Raw genomic sequence first — 24,058 nt, 5'->3', positions numbered from 1 at the left:
CACATATAGGCAAACCCAGTAATCCAGCAAGTTAACTCAAGACTTCTTTCAGTCATAGGTGAATGTATAAAAGTATCTGTCAAGTTACCCCTCCCCTTATTTTCTATGGACTAGAATATGTTTTAATTAGAGCAATGCATTTCAAACTTTACCATACAGTAGATTCAACATGGGCCTTATTAAGTGAGTTTTCCCTTGGTTAGCTCCAGGGTAGAGTTACAAGGTTACAGATAATGCTGATGTGATCTGTTGCAGAGAACTCTGAGTATTTATATATTACCATGTCCTTTCATCACTAACATGTAAGCAGAAAAGGGGTCAGTAGAAAGTATGAAAATGCAATAAAGATTATAGACTTTTATGAGAATCAGTTTTATTTTCTTTTTCATTTCTTAAGTATTTCTTAATGCTGCTTCATAAAGAGAGGTCTAAACTTTGGGGAGGCTATTCCCAGAGCCATGGAGTTCTCTATAATTGGGTTTACCTTAATGACTGTCTTCTCGATGGAAAAGTAAACTAACTGGTGACATTTGGTTCCTCTTAGGAACTAACAGCTGAAATAGCCTCTACACTTAATTTGCATCATAGCTTTGCAAATACCATTTTCTCTGTTAGGTACACTAATGGGAAGAAACACTGCATGCTGATAACATCTACATTTCCTACGATCTATGTATGCTTTTAAATGTAACTGAATATGTAGCAGAAATATAAAAGCAATTCCACATTGTAAATATGCATTTAATTTATGCCCAAATCCTACACTTGAAAGGACCATCTATCTTATTGCTTCCTATCAGTACACTCGTTTCTCTTTCAAATCTGGAAATATCTCTTGCCTTCTCTTAAGTTACTGCACTTCTTTAGGTATATGTGACCTAGGAGAAACTCAGCCACGGAAGCAGAATCTCATTATCTGTAAGTAATTTCTCGGGGGAAATGGATCCAAAGTAGGAAGCTTAACGTTCTGTTGTGTAAAATGAATTTCTATGTGTCAATTTTAATAATATAACCATTTTGTTTCTGTCCCCAGCGTTCCAGTGGGCTGGCTATTCCCTTATGTGCATTCCAGGGAACCGTGTCTCTCCAGGCACCTACCGGGAAAACTCTCTCTCTTTCTACTTATGAGGTCAGTGCAGAAGGACAAAAGATAACCCCTGCCTCTAAGAAAATAGAAGTCTATCGATCAAAGAGTGTGGGCCACGAACCAAACTTGGAGGAGTCTCCCTCTACGTTTGCGGACACCAGCGTGAAAATACACTTGGAGGTTCTTGAAATTTGTGACAATGATGAGGCTTTGGACACTGTGTCAATTATCAGCAACATCAGCCAGTCCTCCACCAAAGTCAGGTCTCCTTCTTTGCGCTACTCGAGAAAGGAAAACAGATTCGTCTCATGCGATTTAGGAGAAACTGCCTCATACTCCCTCTTCTTACCCACAAGTGATCCTGATGGTGATATCAACATCTCCATCCCAGACACTGTGGAAGCACACAGACAGAACAGTAAGCGGCAGCATCAGGACAGAGAAGGGTACCAGGAAGAGATCCAGCTGTTAAACAAAGCCTACCGGAAAAGGGAAGCAGAAAGCGAGGGTAGTTAGGCAGTGCCTCGTCTAACAGGGCCAGAACAGCTCTGCAACCTTGGACTGCAAAACTTGCTCTAGTGCTAAGACTCATTTCCCTCTTCCTTCTAATCATAGGCTTACATAAGCTTTCCTGGTTATTATTTGGGGGGGGGGTTGACTTGCCATAATGCATACATAAAGTGCATTTCATATACTACTTAAAGATCATACACTGTGGTGATTGAACAACTTTGTGTCTGGTTTCTAAAACCTTTCTAAACCAAATCTTGACCTAGTTTGCTAATATTTTGCCTATTTATGAAAAGAACGCACTGCTTTCATGCATGAGTTTCTGCACACATGCTGCTTTTTACTACAAGAGGGAAAAGAGATGTTGTGGAAATGGAAAAAAAAATTGCACCAAAACTCTGAGTTGTATTTGAATACATATTTGTCTAGTCTAGCCCAACAAGCTTATTTCAGTGACTGCGTTAGCCTTTCAGTGGTCTAGGAAGTATGTTTTTGTGTAATAAGACAAATTAGCTTCTAACATGGAAATTTAGAAATATGTATAGCCCTAGTCTACTGTTATTTCATTTGTTGTTATAAAATTCAAGTAGTTTAGTGAGTGGTTCCGTTTGTTCTCTCTTGAATATATCTTTCCCTTTTCAGTGTGTCTAGATCACTCTTAAATATTCGGCATATTGCAAGTGGCATTAGAAGTAATCTTTAATTCAAACATCTCTGGAAAATACTTGTGAGGTTTCTCTCCCTCTAACAAATACCTGGGATATGCTTTATTTGGACTCATGTGATGTAGAATTTTAATTGAAAATGTGTTGCATTTGTTTATACTGTGGAACATTTGTTTAATGATGCAAAGGTGTGTTGCATTCTTTTATGTTGCATTTTTTTAACTCTGTGAAGCTGTGTTACTTTGTCTAAAACACCTGATTGGTCTAATAAAGAACTGAATAGTCAATAGCAAGGCAGAAGAAGGGATATGCAGGACTGGCAGGCAGAGTGAATAAATAGGAGAAATCTGGGAAGAGAAGATCAAGGAGCAAGAAAAGAAGGAGAAAGAGAGAAGGACTCCAGGCGCCAGCCACCCAGCTACACAGCAAGTCACAGAGTAAGAAGTAAAAAAAAAGGTAGATAGCAACCCTGCTCTACAGAGCTAGTTCCAGGACAGTTAGGGCTGTTACATGGAGAAACCCTGTCTCAAAAACAAAACAAACAAACAAATGAAAGAGAAAGAAAAAACTCATATAGAAAGGTAAAATCCCAAAGGCAAACGATAATGGGATAATTTAAGAAAAGTTGGCTAAAAACAAGCCAAGCTAAGGTCAGACATTTATAAGTAATAGTAACTCTCCATGTGTGATTACTTAAGAGCTGGATGGCAAGCCCCCCAAAGAGAGGAAAGAGTAAAAAACAAAACAAAACAAAACAAAAGACAACAATCATGATCTGTCTACTCTGTTGCTTCTGTGGCTGTGGCAAGGTGGCACATGGTGGAATGAATACAGGGTAGAACAAAACCTCTCATCTTATGTGAGCAAATAAAAGGGACCATGGTGTTCCATAACCCCTTCTAGAACATGTACCCATGGCATAAAGACATCCCACTAGGCCCCACCTCCATGTTCCCCTTCCCTAAAAGTACTTTCCTGGGGAACTATGACGCTTGACATTAACCTGCAGGGTCCAAATTATAGCAAGCTATAACCATATCACCATCCAACAACTACTCTGTTTCTTTAAATGGAGATTGGGAGATAATCCTGTCACATTAAGTCCTTAGAGGTACACCACGCTAGGGTAACAAGCTTCTGGCTAAAGAAGAAAACCACTGAGTCTAACAAAAGAAGTCTGTTTCTGTGCTGAAGATTTATAAGATTTGCTTTGCATTCTTGAAGCCTAAAAAACTTACTTCAAATATTATTTCTAGAATTAAGAACCTTAAGATTTCTTCCCTAAAAACAATGTATTATCTCAAACAATGAACCAATTCAACATGTATTTCATTAAGTGATTGCAATGAATACATGGCAAGATTAATTTTTCAAATACTTTATCAGAACACCAATAATGTATATTTCAAAAACTCTGATCTTTTAAAATGATTTTATTTTAATTTTTCTATAAACATACCAAATATGTTGCCTAGATATTTATTTACAAAAGTCATTGTTGTTTCATGTATTCTTAGATTGTGTATACCTGTATTGCAGGCATATATGTTATTTACAGATTAAATTAATTATATTTAGAACAGTTCATTTTGGTTTCTGTTTCATGATACTGAGTCAAAACTCTTAAAATTACTTCACGTGAGCTTTTACATTGTTTCGTTTTCCAGAGAGTATTTGTCATCAAGAAAAGATACTTTGAAAATGAGTACCTCAAAATAAGTAAGTAAATAAATAAATCAATGAAAACATAAATAAATGGTAGTTGTGCTGGCTCACGCCTAAATTTCCAGCACTTAGGAGAAATCAGAGGAGAGATGCAAGTTTGAGCAAGCCTGGCCTCTACAGTGAGTTTCAGGCACCTAGACTACCGAGTAAGACCCTGCCTAAAAACAAACATAAAATATTGCAAGAACAACAATAACATTCTAATAAATGACCTCAATGAAATTTTTCCATCTCTCATAACTACTCAATATCTCATTATCTAAATTTAAGAAAAGATAATGTCATTATTAATGTTTTTAAAAGCAAACCTATAATAAGGTGTAGCATATAAATTTAAACTTACAGGAATTCTCATTACATATATATATATATAAACATTCTTCACCAAAGTGGAGAGCTATTGAACACAATGATAGTTGGGCAAATCTGCTTAGCATGCAGCTAGGTTGGCAGAGTCTTTCCAAGTATGCACCAGGAGTTCAAGGTCATTATCTACTTCCTGGAGTTTGAGGACAGCTTTGTATACAGGAGATCCTGTGTCCAAAGAAAGAAGTTTTCATTAAAAAGACAAATCAAGCTGGATGTGGTGGCATACACATTTAACCCCAAAATATCAGAGGCAGGTAGAATTCTAGGCCAGTCTTGTCTACAGAGCAAGTTCCAGGCCAGCCTGGGCTACATAATGAGACCCCTGTATCCAAAAGAAAAGAATAAGAAAGAAGGAAAGGAGGGGAGGAAGCAAGCAAGCAAGATCAAACTGAACATTCTAACAGTGATTCATAAGAGACTGGTTTTTTTTTTTGGCAAATCTAGATGTCTCATTTTCTTAAGAAAGTGATTCAGCTATCTTAAATGCAATTCTGGCTGTAAGGAAACTTAAAAAAGAACACGATAAAGATTTGAATGTAAATAAACCCTTTTGACAGGATGGAAGGCCTTTAATGAGATGATGGAAATTAAGGTTTAAGAAATTAGAAGACAATAATATCCAGATTTCTGACTATCTTCCATTTTTTCTTTTCACTGGATAAGCCTAGGCTAGAAGAACCAAAAAGTAAAAAATAAAGTATATTCTTACTTAACTACCCTTGGTTCTTAGGCTATACAGGGGATATAATTTAAAACCTTCTCTGTGTTAAAGAGTACTGGGATTAATTATCTGGATATAATTTAAAAGGCTAATAGGGATTATGTTAAAAGTGTGTAACAGAGATCCAGATGGCGGCCTTCCTCCCCCCCCCCCCCCCCCCCGGGTCTGTCTGCCAAAATGTCTGAAAGATCAGATCTCCTTCACTTCAAGTTTGAAAATTATGGAGATTCAATGTTACAAAAAATGAACAAATTAAGAGAAGAGAATAAATTTTGTGATGTTACAGTTCTCATAGATGATGTTGAGGTGCAGGGGCATAAAATTGTTTTTGCTGCAGGTTCCCCCTTCTTAAGAGACCAGTTTTTACTGAATGATTCCCGAGAGGTGAAAATCTCCATATTACAGAGTTCTGAAGTGGGGAGACAATTTCTCTTATCCTGTTATAGTGGTATGCTGGAATTCCCTGAGATGGAGCTGGTAAATTACTTGACTGCTGCGAGCTTTCTTCAGATGAGCCACATTGTAGAACGGTGCACACAGGCGCTGTGGAAGTTTATAAAGCCAAAACAACCAATGGATAGTAAAAAGGGATGTGAACCACAGAGTGCGTCTCCCCAGTCGAAAGAACAGCAGGGAGATGCCAGAGGCTCTCCAAAACAGGACTTACCGTGTATTCATCCATCTGAAGACAGTATGGATATGGAGGACAGTGATATTCAGATTGTTAAGGTAGAATCTATTGGGGATGTATCAGAGGTTAGAAGTAAAAAAGATCAGAACCAGTACATTTCTTCAGAACCCACTGTTTTACATTCATCAGAGCCCCAGCACTCCCTGATAAACTCAACTGTGGAAAACAGAGTAAGTGAACTAGACCAGAGCCATCTCCACAATTACGCCCTCTCTTACACAGACAATGATGACATCATCATGACCTCAAAAGATGTCTTTGGGCCTAATATTCGAGGTGTAGACAAAGGCTTACAGTGGCATCACCAATGCCCAAAGTGTACCAGGGTGTTCCGTCACCTGGAGAACTACGCCAACAATTTAAAAATGCACAAACTCTTTATGTGTCTACTCTGCGGCAAGACTTTCACTCAGAAAGGCAATCTTCATCGACACATGCGTGTACATGCCGGAATTAAACCTTTCCAGTGTAAAATCTGTGGGAAAACCTTTTCTCAGAAGTGTTCCTTACAGGACCATCTTAACCTTCACAGTGGAGACAAGCTCCATAAATGTAACTATTGTGACATGGTTTTTGCACATAAGCCAGTTTTGAGAAAACACCTTAAACAGCTGCATGGCAAAAACAGCTTTGATAATGCCAATGAGAGGAATGTGCAAGACCTCACAGTGGATTTTGATTCTTTGGCATGTACAACAGTCACAGACTCTAAAGGTTGTCAACCACAACCTGATGCAACACAGGTCCTGGATGCAGGTAAACTGACCCAAGCTGTCCTCAGCTTAAGGAGTGAGAGTACATGTGTAAACTAAGGAGGGGCCTGGTGCTCACAGCTAGAATCGACTGAGAGTGTGGCAATAGTGCTAAGTCTTTGTAGGAATGGTTTGGATAGCTTCTCCAAAGCCTCCAAGCAAGTGGTTGTGGTTGAGCACGAACAGACCAGGCAGCTCCCACTTGCAGTGGCTTTGCTTTCCTTTAGCCCTCTCCAGGCTCATTTTTGAGTTATTTATCCTGTCATGTCTATTTTCCTTTCCTAAGGAATAATTCCATTTGTCTACCTAGTGTCAATTCATGTCTTAGACTGACACTATTTTAATCTTTTTATCAAGCACATTCTGAAGGTACTAACATAACATCACCTACTTCCCACTAATAGATGCTGTGCTTAGAAAAGTTCATATTCTTCTTTGGGGGAAAATGAGTCTGGGATATGAGGTTATACTGCTGTTGACATAAATATGTGAGAGAGCCTCTGTTTTGTCTACTATGATTCATCTAAGACTGATGAGTGAGTCTGCTTCCTACCATTTGTACTTTTTTTGGAGCTGCTATGAAGAAGTATATTGGTTTGTACTTTAAACACTAACACAGTCCATTGAATTATTATAACCCAGAATACAATCCTTTCAGCAACATCTGCAGACAAATAGGGACCACTGTGGGAAGGATAATCAGCAAACAATAGAAGTATAATAAAACAAAAGTGGGCACATGGAAGGCCCTAAACTTTATGTTCCACAGGAGACTAGCTGCTTATGTACGTTCCCTGTTTATAATTGGAAGTAATTTGGGCATATTTAAGAGAGCTAAAGAATTATGAATGGTCTTTATAGAAATGGACTATATTGGAATCTGAACTTCATATCAGAGTTTATTACATAAGAAAGGTAAGTTTGGCCATTACTTTTGTGCAGTTTACAGTGTCTCCTGGTTTTCCTTTTCTCATGTACCTTCATCTTGAAAACAGATGAAAAAAAATTTAAGTGGGATACAGAAGAACAACCAGAATTTTTGCATTTAGGAAGTCTTAGAGATACAATGATACACTGTCCACTTTGCCACCTTTCATAGTTGATCTTGAAGAATGGAAAAAACAATTCTTTATTCTAAAGTACATTTCAGATATAATTTTGAGCTTGTTTCTGACCCAAGGGTCACAATAAGGTGTAGGATTGCTAGAGAACTTAGAAACTCTTGAAAGATTGTTTACACTATCTCTATCATTTAAGTAGGAACATTCAAACAGGAAGCCTGGCTACCATTGGACAAAATATACCTGACTAAATATGAACGACTATCCCCATACATCTTTTCTGCTATACCTTGGCTTTAAAAGATGGTGAATAATATATTAACAAAGTTTGCAGTTTTGTTTCACTGATATATATCCCTTTTGGCTTTTGGAGACAGCCTAGGATTTGCCAACAAAATGTCACAGAAGGACTTGTGATAATTACTTATTTAAACTGTTTTTATTTTGGTGGCTTGTGACTATAATCTCAGAATTTATGAAGTTGAAGCAGGAGTGTTTCTGTAAGTTAGAGGCCAGCCTGGACTAAGACCTAAATAAATATAATTATTTTACTGTATTGGTGCTGGAAGTCAAACCCAGTGTCTCATATGTGCTAGGCAAGCACTGAACCTACCACTAAGGTACAATCCTAGCCTGTTAACTGTTTTCTAGCTAGATGAGTATTATATTGCTTCTAAGTGAGTGAGCAGTTTGGGTATGAAGGGAAGGAAATGTTAGAATAATGTGAGATAGATCCAAATGTGAAACTGATTTTGTCTGAGAAACTTTATTCCCAGTAGACTTTTGTTTTTATTTTTGAGCTATGAGAGTACATGCACAGATAATCCAAAAACTAAACTTAATTTATATATAGATGGCAGGAGGTCTTAATTTGTTATAATTTGATATATTTACACATGGCTCAGATTTGAGGCATAATTTCTACTAAATATTTAAATAATAATACAGTTAACTAATAAGACTTGTAGGTAGGTTATGCCCAACACCACTCATTATATGGTCTAATAATGGTTTCTAGCATTCTGAATTTTAGTGAGTCATCCAAAGAGCACCAATTCTATGTAACAATGGGACTTTGCCATGCCATCCAATGTTTTGAGTATTTTCTTAGAAACTTTTTTTCAGTAGGAACATTTCAAAATCTCGGGGCTCCACATGTTATTATTCTTATCTAGTTACTATTAGTAGCTTGAGGACTAAAAACAGCATGGGTTCAAATAATACTCTTCTTCTTTGTTGGAGGCTATATCTTGATTTATTTCCGTCATTCAGAAGCCTTTTCTTTTTTTAAATGCTGGGGAGTTTGTACCAAGGCCTCAAGCACGTTGAGCATATTCTCTGCAACTGAGCTACTCCCACAGCCTCAAGAAACATTAATAAGCAAGTGGTATTTCCAGGCAATATGTTAGATTCTGAAGATAGGGAGGTAAGATTGATATGATCCCTGTTGTTATAGGACTTACAGTGTCAAGTGATTTTAGTGAGATAAGATCTCCAATTTATTTCATAACTAAGAATGACTGCCTTGTTTTCTTTCATCATTTAAAGCAGTAGTTCTCCATTGGGGGCAGAGGAGCTTGAATGACCCTTTCACAGGGATCGCCCAAGACCATCAGGAAACACAGATATTTACTTTATGAGGAACTATATTAAAGGTTCGCAGCATTAGGAATGTTGAGAACCACTGACTTGATGTCAGCTTTCTTAAGGTTTTCTTTTACTAAAATTTTTACTTCTCACTGTTGCAAGTGCAAACCACTTACCTAATTTATGGTCTCTTCCATTTGTTGGCTGGAGAGGTCTTATTTCTGTGAGACATTTAAGTTTGGTGGGACTTGGGTTTCTTTTGCTTTGTCAGATTTTATTGCAAAGAGGTCAAGTTATTTTATAGTGGAAGAGGTTTTTAAACACTAGTTGTGGTTCTATGGAGTCGGGTGTAAACCTTAGTTACTCAGCATTTGGGTCTTTTTCATTTGAGGCAGGTTCTCACTATGTACCCTTTGCTGCCTCAGCCTCCCAAGTGCTGGGATTAAAGACATGTGCCACCATGCCAGGTTCAGTATTTGTGTTGTATGGATTCCTAGGAACACTTCAAAAGGAAGAGGACTCTCTTTACTTTAGTTTGTTTTTTTAAAAATTATTGTTATTTATTTATTTAATATTAAAACAAGCTCCCAACTGAAGTGGCTGTGAGGTAAATCAGGTGTGTGAAAGGTGGCTGGTGTCACCATTTCTAAAATACTGTCCTAAACAAACAACTTAGAGCATTTTATTTCAGCTCATGAATGGCTGTTCTAAATCTGTTGTATGTTAGACATACTTTGAACTACCTCTTTACTTAAAATGGGGAAGTTTCCTTAATAAAAGTGTGACAATTAAAAAAAAAAAGTGTGTAACACATGGGTTGGAGGGACGGCTCAGCTATTGAGAGCATTGGCTACTTTTGTAGAGACTTGGGTTGGATACTCAGCACCCACGTCTAGTTCCAGAGGATCTGATACTGACTTTTGACTTCTTCAGACACTGCATGCACATGGTGCAGAGCCGTACATACAGGCGAAACACCCATACACATTAAATTAAATTAAATTTACAAATAAATTGTGACACAGCATCCTGAGCCATCTGTGTTGAATTGATGAAAAAACCACAAATTTGGCCTTGCAGAAGCATAAATATCACCTCCAAATCCTTGTGAGGAGGGGGAAGGTTTAATTACACAGGCCTACTCAAGTTTATTTACCCTTTGGAGTGATTGTAATCATGAAACCCTCTTTTGACACAGGAAGTATCTTGATATTTTGTACTATATTTAAATGTCTTAACTTATTCTTGTAGGATAAAGTTATACAATTCTCATTATTAATGAACAGTAAATTAGACATAGCTTATCTGTCTATAAACAGATACACCTGAAGATAAAAACTGGTTCATTGTTAGTGTCACCATCTGGTGGTGATCCTATCAACTGCAGACATACAGTGCCTGTAAAAATTAAATAATTTAAACACATGCTATATAATCCCTAATACTTCTGACAGCTGGTCTTGACTGAGGCAATTCATTTTAAAGCATGTTGTATTCTCAGAGCACAAAGGGAACTTGGTTGTGCATTATTTTGAAGCTCTTCTGATAAAATTCTCTGATATCAGATTTCATAAGCAGATTTTCTCTGACTCACATCTTTCAGCTTACTTTATTCACTTTTTTCATTATAACTGATGACTATTATATACTATAAAATTTTCTAAGTACGTGGGATTAAAGCTCCAAATAAAACAAAACACATTTACAAGTATACATATGACAATTTAAGCCAAGTATAAAGTTAGTAGATAGAGTCCACACAACATTGCCTTATCCCCAACACCAACTTTATATTCCGGAGATTCTCTGAATTACTGTCAGTTCCCACAGTTCATCAGACACTCATAAGATGCATAGATATCTTCTATTACTTATATCTCACTGCCTCCCTCTTCGAAGGTCCTGAACAAACCAGACAGTAACAGACTGGTTAGTAGTGAGAGCTTTTGGGTCTTCTCATATCAACTTGACCACCTGAGGGATCAGAAACTTGTATCTGTCACCTGAACGGCCTATCAGACCTGACTCCCATCTTCCTATGGTGGGGCTCCAACAAACATTCAAATGTGCTTTCCCTGTGTGCATGTTGTCACATAGAAAAGGAATGCTGTCCATGACTCCATGGGAAAAGTACAGTAAGAGTTCCACACTTGGAACTTTTCCTGGAGTTTACTCTATTCGTTTCTTCCCCTGGCTGATTCTCCATATATATATATATATATCCTGTTTTAATTTTCATCCTACTTTTAGAATTTATAATTAATTATTTGAAAATTTCATGCACAGGCATAGCAAATCTTGTTTGTAACCACCTCCAATTTCCCCATCCCATTCTCCTCGGATCCTCCTCAATACATCACCTCCCATTTTCATGTCTTCTTTAAAAATAAAAATCCACTGAGTCCAATTGTTGCTAGCTCTATGTACATGGATGTGAGTACATCTGTTGGTGCATGGGCAACAGCAGCAACTACATCCCCAAAGAACAGCGACCCCCCACACCCCAGCACCATAAATGTCCTTGGCTGATTTTAATTGGCATTTTTTCCCATGAAACAAATTGTAGCCATGACTGCACAACTGTTCAGATGACAGATACTGTCAACTTCTGTTGACTTATGCAGCTCTGTCTGCGAGACCTGGAATCCGAGGACCTGAAAGAATGGCAGACTACAGTCTAATGCTATAGACAACCTTACTTCAGTTTCAGTGTGCTTTCATACACGAATGTAATGAAGAAAGTAATGATACATGAAGGTTGTTTGAGTTCAGAAAAACAGGATCAGAGACACATGATCAGAAACACATGTAAATAAATGTCAGTAAGCACATACTAAATATTTACAGAGCAGCCCTTTCCCAGAATGTTCTCAGGACAGACCAATTTAAATGCAATTGCCTGACACATACTATAGATTGTATCTGGTAAAGCTCAAAAGCAAGGCAGAGGGACACTGACCAGATTGGGTTCTATAGCTATGTTCTGACATCCAATAAGAATAAACATGTTTTATAAGTTGAATGTCAATGTTTGTCAAAGGAAACATAGTATCACATCCAAGAACAATCCAGGGAACAAAATACACCTGAGGTAAAAGCCTTCTGCCTTTTCTCCCCACTGAAGCCTCGCTCACAGTTCCACTAAGGTTAGATGAGGCAATCAGGAGGAAGGAATGGGTCCCAAAATCAGGCAACAGAGTCAGAGATATCTCCCACTCTCACTGCTAGGAGTCCCACAGGAAGATCAAGTTACACAACTGTAACATATAAGCAGAGAACGTAGGTCAGTCCCATGCAGGCTCCCTGGTTGTTGGTTCAGTCACTATAAGCCCCCTACAAGCCCAGGTTAGTTGGTTCTGTGGGTTTTCTTGTGGTGCCCTTGACACCACTGGGTCCTATAGTCCTTTCTTTCTTCCTGTCCTCTGCAGAATTTCCCGATCTCAACCCAATGTTTGGCTGTGGGTCTCTGCATCCATTTCCATCAGCTGCTGGGTGAAACCTTTCTGATGACAGTTGGGTTAGGCACCAATCTAACTCCTAAGGCAGAATATCCTTAGGAGTCATTTCATTGATTTTTTTTTTTTTTTTTTTTTTTTTTTGCCATTCATGTTTGGTTCTATACTAGGTCTCTGAGGTATCCCACTTCTGGGTCCTGACCCTAAGTAGGGAGCTCCCTCTCAGGGTATGGGATCTCCATCTGTACCAGTTGGTCACTCTGACCATTTCTGTGCCATTTTTACCCCAACACATCTTGTAGGCAGGACAAATTGCAGGCTGAAGGTTTTGTGGCTGGGTAGGTGTCCCAATCTAGTTCATCCCAGAGATGCTTCCAGATTCCTGTTGTCTCTCCAAGTACTCTCTCCCTTATCCTCCCCTACCTGATCCCCACTATTCCTATCCCTGTTTCCCCTTCCTGGGCCCTCCTCCAAACCACTGGCAATGTCCATTCTATTTCCCTTTCACAGTGAGCTTCACACATCCTCCCTTTACCTCTCCTTGTTACTTAGCTTCTCTGGGTCTGTGGGTTGCAGCATGGTCCTCCTTTATATTATAGCTAATATTTATTTTTGAATGAGTGTTTGTTTTTCTTGATCTGGATTACTTCACCCAGGATGATCTTTTCTAGTTCCATCCATTTGCCAGCAATTTCCTGATGTCATTGTTTTTTTAACAGCTGAGTAATATTCCATTGTATAAATATATCACATTTTCTTTATCCATTCTTCAGATGAGGGAAATCTAGGTTGTTTCCAGTTTCTGGCTATTAGGAATAAACCAGCCTGTTTTCTTATAGCACTCAGGATCACCAACCCAGGGATGGCACCACCCACAATGGGCTGGATCCTCTCCCATCAATAATCAATCAAGAAAATGCCTCACAGTCTTGCCTTCTGGCCAATCTGAAGAGGGCATTTTCTCAGTTGAGGTTCCCACTTCCCAAATGACTCTAGCTTGAATCAACTTAACACAAAACTCCCCAGTACAAATTGTAACAACACTATGAAACTTCCCTCAACTCTTAAACAAGTTCAGAAAGAATGCAGATGCTCCTCTATAGCACCCAGGAAATAAAGAGGCAATAGATGCTGGTTGGTGGCATAGGGATTACTGGGATGGAGCCAAGTATCCATACGGCTGAAGTCAAGTGAAATTTTTGCCAACAAGCTAACAAGGAATGGCAGCCATCAGAACACCAGTTGCTGAAACAGGTTGAATTAGCTGGACACATTCACCAGACTCTGATAGTCAAGGACTCACTAGCATAGATTTTATTAATGAGCCCAAATATGATAACAAACCAGTAACTTTTAGAAGTAGAACACACATGCAAGGACTATTTTCTACAGTAATATATCTTCCAGATCTCTTGCATAACACCTTATCTTTAAAAAGGAGGAAAAGCCTAACAGAGTAAAATCTCATAATGACCTGAAAGAAGAAAATTAAGGATTCTGATTTTCAAGGAGAATGCTAACAATAAGACCTACTTCCAGGCCTTCATATCAACCTGCAAATGGGTCAGTGTGCTGATACAAAAACTATGAAGTATACCAGATTTCTTGATACCAACTAAACTATGTAGTGTCCATTATTACTATATTCTGTGATTCTGTGTGGCTCACTCTTGCTACATTCTAATTAGTGAGTAGAGTAAAGGATGGGGAGGTTAGATGTTTGTGGAAGCGGGCACCAAATATTGTCATTTTGAACACAATGTTTATGTATTCATGTTCTAGCCTGTGAACAGTAAAGACAGCATTTGAGAAGGATAGTATTGTAAGCTGTTGAAAGCATAGCACTATAACATTCTCTCTCACACCCAGTGGTCTGGATTCCAAATTTTACTTATTACTAATTTTCTTTTTCTGTAACATCTCACAGTTATTCAAAAGGAAAACATTTCTTAATCTTCTTTGTTCAGTATTTGAGGACATACAGATTAAAGTGACAAAATGGATAAGCAACATCAAAGATACACATAATTGCATCACATAAAAACTTAGAGGGGGACACAGACATTCAGGCCCGGCGGTGGCGGCGGCCCACAGAAGTAGACAGGCCACGTGGCAGAGATAGGCGGACGCAGGTCGGCGACCTGCGGAGGAGGACGGGCCTGGTGGCAGCAGCCAACAGGGACATACAGGCCCAGCAGCAACCGGCAGAGACATACAGGCCCGGTGGCAGCCTGCAGAGGTGGATGGGCCCGACAGCAGTGACAAGCAGATGTAGGTAGGCCCGCGGTGGCAGCCGGCAGAGACATACAGGCCCATTGGTGGCCCGCAGAGGCAGACAGACCCAGCGGCAGTTGACAGGGACATACAGGCCCGGCGGCGGAGACAAGTGGACGCAGGTAGGCCTGAGGCGGCGGGCCACAGGGGTGGACAGGCCCAGGGATGGAGACGGGCGGACACAGTTTAGAACGGGGACACCCCTAGCCCCAACACCTGGGGAAGAGGCTATCTCCATGGGTCGGAACCAGGGCGAGTCTGGGCACTCTGTCTGGGGACAACCCAGGGCCCAACTGCTGATCCTGTGAAACCGAACAACTTGGAGGTGTTGGTGAGACTACCCTGCTCAGCTGAAACCCATCTGGGAGAGGATTCAGATGCCTACAGTTTGAAGTCTGAAGAAACAAGATCAGCTGAGGAGTTGACAAATGAACAAAACGTGACCTGGGAACACAGAAGAAGGCCCTACCCAGCCACTAAACCAGATCACCAGAATCATAAGTATATAATTCACCGACTGAAATCAGCTATCCCTGAAGAAACAGCCCAATAGCACCAATTTAACCAAGAACCCCTAGTAAACCAAGACTAAAAATTAGAACAAGAGAGGCACTCTCAGACACAGACACCACCTGCACCGAACAGAGGAAAAGATGAGTAGACGCCAGCGCAAAAATACAGGCAACAACATAAAGACCTATATGGCAACATCAGAATCCAGTGATTCTACACCTGCAATACCTAAACATACCATGACAGAAGAAACAGAAGAAATCAACCTTAAAAATGACTTTAAGAAGATGATAGAGGCCCTTAAAGAAGAAATAAAACATTCCCTCAATGAGGAAATAAAAACTTTCCTTAAAGAGGAAATGAAAAACTACCTTAAAGAGGAAATAAAAACTTTCCTTAAGGAGGAAATGAAAAACTCTCATAAAGAGGAAATAAAAACTTCCCTTAAAGAGGAAATGAAAAACTCCATTAAAGAGGAAATAAAAAACTCCCTTAAAGAAATGGAAGAAAAAACGAACAAAAAATGGGAAGAAATCAAATCAAGCCAAGAAAAAGCAATTAAACAGATGAAAGAAACATTCCAAGATCTGAAAAATGAATTTGAGACAATAAAGAAAACACATGCTGAGGGAATGCTGGAAATAGAAATCCTGACAAAACGAACAGGAACTACAGAAACAAGCATAACCAACCGATTGCAAGAGATGGAGCAGAGAATCTCTGACACTGAAGACACGATAGAGAAAATAGATTCGTCAGTCAAAGAAAACACTAAAGACAAAAAAGTCGTAACACAAAACGTCCAGGAAATTTGGGACACCATGAAAAGACCAAACCTAAGAATAATAGGGATAGAAGAAGGAGAAGAATACCAACTCAAAGGCACAGAAAATATATTCAACAAAATCATAGAAGAAAACTTTCCTAACCTAAAGAAAGAAATACCTATGAAGATACAAGAAGCTTACAGAACACCGAATAGGCTGGATCCAAAAAAAAAAGTCCCCTCGCCACATAATAATCAAAACACTAAACACACAGAACAAAGAAAAAATATTAAGAGCCGCAAAGGAAAAAGACCAAGTAACATATAAAGGTAAACCCATCAGAATAACACCAGACTACTCAATAGAGGCTATGAAAGCTAGAAGATCATGGACAAATCTCATGCAGACACCAAGAGACCACGGATGCCAACCCAGACTATTATACCCAGCAAAACTCTTAATCACCATAGGCGGAGTAAACAAAATATTCCAGGATAAAACCAGATTTAATCAATACCTGTCCACAAACCCAGCCCTACAGAAGGCACTAGAAGGGAAAATTCAACCCAAAGAAGCTAAACACATCCATGAAAAGTCAAGCAATAGATAATCCCACACCAACATACACCACAGAAGGACAACACAACACAACCACAAAAAATAACAGGAATTAACAATCACTGGTCATTAATATCCATCAATATCAATAGTCTCAACTCACCTATAAAAAGACATAGGCTAACAGAATGGATAAGAAAACAGAACCCATCCATCTGCTGCACACAAGAAACACACCTTAACTTCAAAGATAGACACTACCTCCGAATAAAGGGCTGGGAAAAGGCTTTCCAAGCAAATGGACCTAAGAAACAAGCTGCTGTAGCTATCCTAATATCTAGAGAAAAAGGATGTTTCAAAAGAGAAGAAGTCTTGTGGCAATGCCTCAGTGGTCCAGGTAACTACCAGAACTCGGAAATCCACGATGGAGACTAAAGCAGCAGAGATCTAGAGTGGAGTGCTGAGTTCTGGCAAACAGCTGCATCTTTCTTCCAGTAAGTACCTGAACAGGGCTGATGTGAATTATGTACAGTCCAGATTTTGGGAATCATACTCTCTCAGGGATCTCCACAAACTAGTGGGTGTCCTCCCTCGCTGCCCCTGTGAGACAGTCTCTGTACGGGAGAGGCCTCACGTGACTTTGTCTCTGGTGTTCCTCTGGGGACACCTATGTGAGAAACTGTATGCTCCAGAACCAACTCTCGTGTCCTTTGGCCAATGCCGGAGTGTGAAATAGTCCAACGTGGGAAACAAAAGATGATCCCAATCGGGAATCGTGACATTTTTTTTTTTTTTTTTTTTGGATGATGGTCATGTTCTGTTTTGAAATAACCTCTGTGTATTTCATTTATTTTCTTTTACCTGGCGATCTCTGAGCAGGCTTCAGATTTTGACAGTTGATGAAGGATATGACAAGCATTAATGTGTGGGTGAAAAGCTTGGTGAAATTCTGAGTGAAGTTTTAGTTAAAGTTGGTTGAACTTGGAATTGACTGGGAGGACAAAGATTTAAAAAGCAGAAGATTCTCTCAAGACACAAGTTGTGTGATAATAGTGTGTTTTGTGTGTGTGAATGAGAATTTGTAAATGTTGAATTCTAGGCTTCGACAATCATTGCCAGTGCAGATCAAGCCGCAAGTATTTATGTTTTAAAATTTAAATTATAAAGCTAGTTACGTCTTTCTAACAACTAGTTTTAATGTTTATGAGCATATTTTACCTACATTATCTTTTCAGGATGTTGAGAAAGATGCATCACAAGCACAGACTGGAGGCTGGGGGCTAGATGGTTTTGAGGAAGAGGTCTTGGTGGACTCTTTCATAGAGCAAAGGGAAGCAATGCCTTCTGGGAAATGAGCTAAGTTTTAATCTAGTCTTTAAGATTAGAAGTCAAAAACAAAAATATTAAGGAAAGAAAACCTAATTGATCTTTGAAGTATTGTTATGTGGAATTGAGTGGGACTTTTGAGGCCTTTCTTCCAGAAAACAAGGACTTGGTTGTCAGGCCTATATTAGGCCTAAACCTTGGTGCCATGTAGTTGTACTTAAATCATTTCAATGGAAAGTGTCTTAGTGATTGGAACTTCTAGTGCAGTTTGGAGTTCTTCCATTTGAAAAATGTGATATTTGCATGGGATTGTTTGAATCTTGTTTTCTAGTCCCTCCCCATCACCACCCTCATAGTCTGAAGGTAGATTTTTCTCTTGGTAAAGGAACAAAAAAAGTGAACATCTTGTTTGTAAATAGGTATCTAGTAACTAGTGGTAAACTTGAAATGGTAGAATTCTTTAAAGCCTAATTCTAGGTAGCCTTAAGAAAATGTATCTTAATTATTTTTGAACCTGTATTCACCTTGTTTTTTTTCAAATATCTTAAGTTATATTTTCTTTTTCAGAGCTGCTTCTTATTTGGGGCTACTTTTTTTTTAATTGAGGCATAATTCATAAAAGGGTATATGTTTTGATGAGACTTTTTACAACTGTGGCTGGATGTCTTTCTTTAGTCTTCCAAGAAGGGCCATTTTACTTTTTTAGAGTTACTTTTTAAAGTCATGAGGTCAACAACTTGGACTACTATGCATGTAAGTGCTAATGCAAATTAAAACCCAAGTTGACCTCCAGCAGCAGTTCATTCTATGTTGACAGTGAGAGAACACTTTGCCTGTTAGGATACTGTTACTCGTGGACTGAAATGCTGAAGAAACCCCTCCCCCTATTTTGTTTTTTGCAAAAATCAAGGTATATTTTTGGGTTTCCTGGTTGACCTCAACAGATAAACTGAGATGATAGTCTTAGTTCAGAAATGATCTGAATGTAGATTTACAGTCTACGTGTACAGCTGGCTAAGTGAGATCGCTTTCACAGTTCTGCATGTATCCCATTGGCTCCCCATTAGTCACTGAACTCTTAAAACTGGTATTGTAACATTATCACAATGTTTTGCACCAATTTTATAAACTTTACAATGCAATATGTGTTACTTTTCTGAGGTAAACCAAAGGTATATTTCTCAAAGTTCTGCTGCTAACAGCAGCGTTGATGGAGGATTTTTTATACATTTGTAATAGATAGAAATAAACCAGAAAAAAAAGAAGAAAAAAAAGTGGTGGAGGAAAAGGTGAACACTGCAAGAATACTCAAAAGGGCTGAGAGTTGCAAATGCCAAGAATGGCTTTGCATAGTAAATGGAATAGAACAGCTCTGAACTATAGCTTACTTTTCCTGGTTTGGTCTGACAGAATGATTGAATGCTTTTGTACAAAAATCAGAGCTTTAAAAACAAGGATTTGATGAGATTGTAAAATGGTGTGCCACTTTGGCAAAACAGTTTGGTGGTTGGTCAAAATGCAAAACATTGTTACTCTGTTACTCAACAATTCTACCCTTAGGAATATATCCTCAAACTACTGAAAATGTGCACCTATGAAACATGTACATGAAAGTTTACAGCAGTGTGTTGCTAATAGTAAAAAAGTTAAAACAACTCAAATAGCTATCAAATACTGGAGAGAAATAAAATGTGGCTTATTCATACAATAGAATATTATTAAGACATAAAAATGAATGAGAAACTGACAGATTAAATGACTTTGGTGAACCTTCATAATTTCATTTATAGATCTTTCCATTTCTAATTTATAAATACATTTGGGGTTATAAATTATAAATGTACTGCCTCCTGTCAACATTGTATACTTCTATTTGATGATTTCTGTGTCAAACATTATATGGAAATGTTTCCAAGTATTTTCTGTATTAACTGTGAATGAATAGAACAAAATAAATTGCCTGTGATAAAAAAAAAAAAACTTAAAAAAAAAAACTTAGAGGGGAAAAAAGTGACTTGAGGAGGTAGGTAGAATTTGAGACGTTGACCATTGTGCTCCCTTATCTGTGTGTGATATGTTCTAAAATACCCATGGATGCCTGGCACCCCAGATACCACTGAACCTTTATAAGCTGTTATTTCCCACTCAAATGCTCCATAATGCAGTTTAATTAATAAACGAGGCCCAGTAAGAGATTACAATCAATAACCAACAAAACCTTCTAAAAGTATGTGAATGTGGGGACTGGTGAAATGGATCAGTGGATAAACATGCTTGTTGCCAAGACTGACAACATGAGTTCCATCTCCTGACTCCACATGATGGAAGGAGAGAACTGACTCAAGGTTGTCCTCTGACTTCCACTCATGTACACACACATACACACACTACATAGATAAAAGTGTAATTAATTTTTATGTAAATGTGTTTTGCCCTTTCTTCTTTCCTTCTTTTCTCAGAATAGCTTCCTCCACTGTGCCCACCTTTCTAACAATGACAAGGAAAGTGTGGCTCAGTGCTTTTGGCACATTACAGTCTGGTCAATCAGAACGTGTTTTCTGTTCCTGTTTTCCTTATTTAAATGTGGAGCCTTTTTCATCTTAATTAAGAGCTTATCTTGTATTGTATACATAACTTATGCAACTGGAAGTACAACAGCAAAATTATCATGATTGTTTTTACTTCTTCACAATTTTACATAGATTCATATTTATCATTTATCTTAGTAATCTCTGCATATAATTTTCTTTTTTATAAAACTAAGGACCTTCATTTCTTTTAAATTAAACACTTCAAGCCTTTCTTTTTGTATGTATTATTACCACAATTACTATGGTAATAATTATGGGAAGGAGTCCTTATTAAGTTAAATAATGGCTACTTGAACACAAACACTGCAAAGCCATCAATCTGATGAACTAAGAGACACAGGAAGTAAAGGACAGGAAGCTTGTTGCACAGCCTCTTAAACCTTTTCCACTCATAATCCTTTACTGCCCAGGAATTTTTTTTTTTTTTTTTGTAATTTTGGGTATGTAGGTATACAGAATACGTAAACAAATGGAACACCACTAAGAAGTAATAAACAACTTTATCTTAAAACAATTCCTTGATTTGGGCATGGTAGTGCATGTTGGTAGGTGAGGACAGGAGGATCAAGAGCTCACAGTCATTCTCTGGCTCTGTGGCAAGTCCCAAACAGGTCTGGGCTATATGAGACACTGTCTCAAGAAAACAAGACAAGCCGGGCAGTGGTGGCACATGCCTTTAATCCCAGCACTTGGGAGGCAGAGGCAGGCAGATCTCTGTGAGTTCGAGGCCAGCCTGGTCTACAGAGTGAGATCCAGGACAGGCACCAACACTACACTGAGAAATGCTGTCTAGAAAAAAACAAAGAAAAAGAAAAAGAAAACAAGATAAAACAGCCAATTATTTGCAATAATACTTTTAGCATTTATTAATGACAAAATCAAATATGTGTACAGATCAGATAGGTGTGCTAGTTTACTTTTACATAAATAAAATTTCACTGCCAGATGTACAGCATTTTCAGTGTTTTCTAGAGTTATCAATGTGTTGACTTTGTAAACACTATTTCACATAAATGCACAGTATAAGATGACAGAAGTATATTTAGAATTAGTTACAAACTGTTGGTAACTGTGTCATCTGAAGCCAAATTCATCTAATTAATTTTTATGAAACTCAGATTGGCAATTTAAACAGAAATTTTAAAAATCAAACATTCTAGCACATTACAGTCCAAAGATATAATTTGCTATATAATATATAGCATATTATATAATAACTAATGCTAAGGAATGAAAATAGCAAGTATTGTTTTCCCACAATTAAACCATCATTTTTCTATATAGCAGCTTTTATGTATTTTAAGAACACTACAGTTCATAGCATACAATAGTCTTGACTGAACCCAGGTATTTCAGATAATGTTTGCTACACTGCATAGTGATTGTATGCACATCACAGTGTGTGCAAGTTAATGTTTCAAATCAAAGGTGCAGTGAAGCTGCATAATGTAACATGGGCTGGTGTAACAAAAACACCTTGCCTTAATTACATGCTTGATTTCAAATTAATTTTGTTTTGTTTTTGTTTTTTCGAGACAGGGTCTTTCTATGTAGCTTTACACCTCTCCTGGAACTCAACAGGGTTTCTCTGTGTAGCTTTGTGCCTTTCCTGGAACTCACTCTGTAGCTCAGGCTGGCCTCGAACTCACAGAGATCCACCTGCCTCTGCCTCTCAAGTGCTGGGATTAAAGATGTGCACCACCACCCCCTGGCTTCAAATTAATTTCTTAAGTGTTGCATGATCAGAAAACGTTCTTTGCTGCCAAAGTTTTCACAGCCCTGACATCCAGTTACATGACCTCGGATGGGGTTACAAACTTGAGTTTGGAAGCTGGGGCCCACAGAACATACAATGAACAAAGAGATGATTTAAGTACCATGCAGAACACAGACAAACAGCCACATTTTGGGGGATGAAATTTCATCCCACTAAGTAGAACAGCACAAAATTTAAAACATATAAATTCATTCTGTAATTTTCTACTTAACAGTTTGGGAGTATAATTGACTTTGGGTAGCCAAAACTATGGAAGGGAAGACAGAGAACAGGGTTGTACACTACCTAAAGGTAATGGAGAACAAGGACATTAATGGAGAACACAGAGATGATAAAGGCATCCTTATACATCTACAGGAGATGTAGATGTTTTGTGATAAAGTCTGTGTAGGTGTGTTGCTGACTTCTAATCTCCAGTGATGAATCAGTCTTCCCTGGCTTCTCTAGGAAGATTAGAACAAAATTCTTTGGGAGGTTCTGCCTTTTCATAATAAGAGATTTCAGGAACATGAAATGCACTTATTCAAAAATCTTTTAGGCTACCGTGGATAATTCTGTATTACTTCCTGTTAGTGTAGCATTTCTCTTTCTAAGTTAAGTATATATATTTGTACGTGTGTGTATGTGTGCGTGTGTGTGTGTGTGTGTGTGTGTGTGTGTGTGTGTGTGTATGTATTCTTCCCTTCAAAGAAAACAACCAAGCAATTAAAAACTCATATATATCTGCCATTTTGTGGTTTTTGTTTTTGGCCAAGTATCTTAGTCACCTTTAACTCAAAGGTCTAAACAAATTAGAGAATCTTTGGTGATAATTAAGACCTCATGGCTCAATTACTTTATTACTTTGTAATAGGTGGCACAAAGCACTGACTAGCCTTGTTAATAAGCAGCATATGGCTTCAAATCAACTTGTGCATCTTCAACGGTGATTTACATTTCTCCAGAGTTCTGTCTTGACTCCTAAGACACATGCTTATTTTATGCTATAGGTAAGATAGTAAATACTGACCATAATTATTACTCATTATTAGATACAGGTATCCTAGGCTGGCCTCAAATTCATTATGCAGTCAAGGATGACATTAAACTTCTGATCCCTTTGTTTCCACCTCCTGATTGCTGAGACTACAGGTCTGCACCACAACACCATGTATACTGTGTTTTGGATTGAAACCAGGGCTTCCTTCATAACAAGCAAACACTCTTACCAACTAAGCTGACACCCCAGTTCCGGTAATGAAGATTCTTTAAAGGAGGCAGTTTCGTGTGTATACTTATATGACTGAAAGAGGTGCCAGGCAGTTTCTAAGACAGATGACGAACTTCTTTGGTCTTTGAGGAGAGTACACATTGGCCCATGATTTTGTTAGGTATGTATTTACTATAAACGGCTTTGCAAACAAATTCTACGTTTTACCAAAGGAATGAAAGTTCATTCAAACTTCCACACCTTTTCAGGCTAGTTTAAAAACGCTGCCGTCCCCTCCCCGCCCTCCCCGGATCTGAGCATCCAAGGAGAACCAGTCCACAAAACCTCAACGTGAGCCCCACCATCCGCCTCATCCGCTCGTGACGTCACCGGAAATGCCTGCTTGTGACACTCAACGGCCCGCCCTCTCGCGCTGGGCG

At 38.5% G+C, this 24,058-nt stretch overlaps 2 protein-coding genes across 2 annotated transcripts in view; both read left to right on the top strand.

Annotated features, from left to right (window-relative positions):
• Nucleotides 1–3,847, top strand: part of Gpr149 (G protein-coupled receptor 149) — a 66,904-nt gene extending 63,057 nt beyond the window's left edge. The window contains exon 4 of the mRNA XM_006972611.4: nt 1,034–3,847. Within this exon, the coding sequence (XP_006972673.1) occupies nt 1,034–1,603 (570 nt within the window). The 3' untranslated portion in view covers nt 1,604–3,847. The remainder of the gene's footprint in view (nt 1–1,033) is intronic.
• Nucleotides 3,848–5,240: 1,393 nt separating this feature from the next.
• On the top strand, nt 5,241–9,659 carry LOC102911142 (zinc finger and BTB domain-containing protein 26-like). The gene has a single exon (XM_006972610.4). The coding sequence runs from the start codon at nt 5,255–5,257 to the stop codon at nt 6,578–6,580; it is 1,326 nt and encodes a 441-aa protein (XP_006972672.2). The 5' UTR covers nt 5,241–5,254; the 3' UTR covers nt 6,581–9,659.
• The last annotated feature ends 14,399 nt before the right edge of the window (nt 9,660–24,058 follow it).

The sequence above is a fragment of the Peromyscus maniculatus genome, chromosome 6 (assembly GCF_049852395.1).
Source record: "Peromyscus maniculatus bairdii isolate BWxNUB_F1_BW_parent chromosome 6, HU_Pman_BW_mat_3.1, whole genome shotgun sequence".
In the NCBI taxonomy this organism is placed as follows: Eukaryota; Metazoa; Chordata; class Mammalia; order Rodentia; family Cricetidae; genus Peromyscus; species Peromyscus maniculatus.
This window is presented reverse-complemented; position numbering and strand designations above follow the sequence as displayed.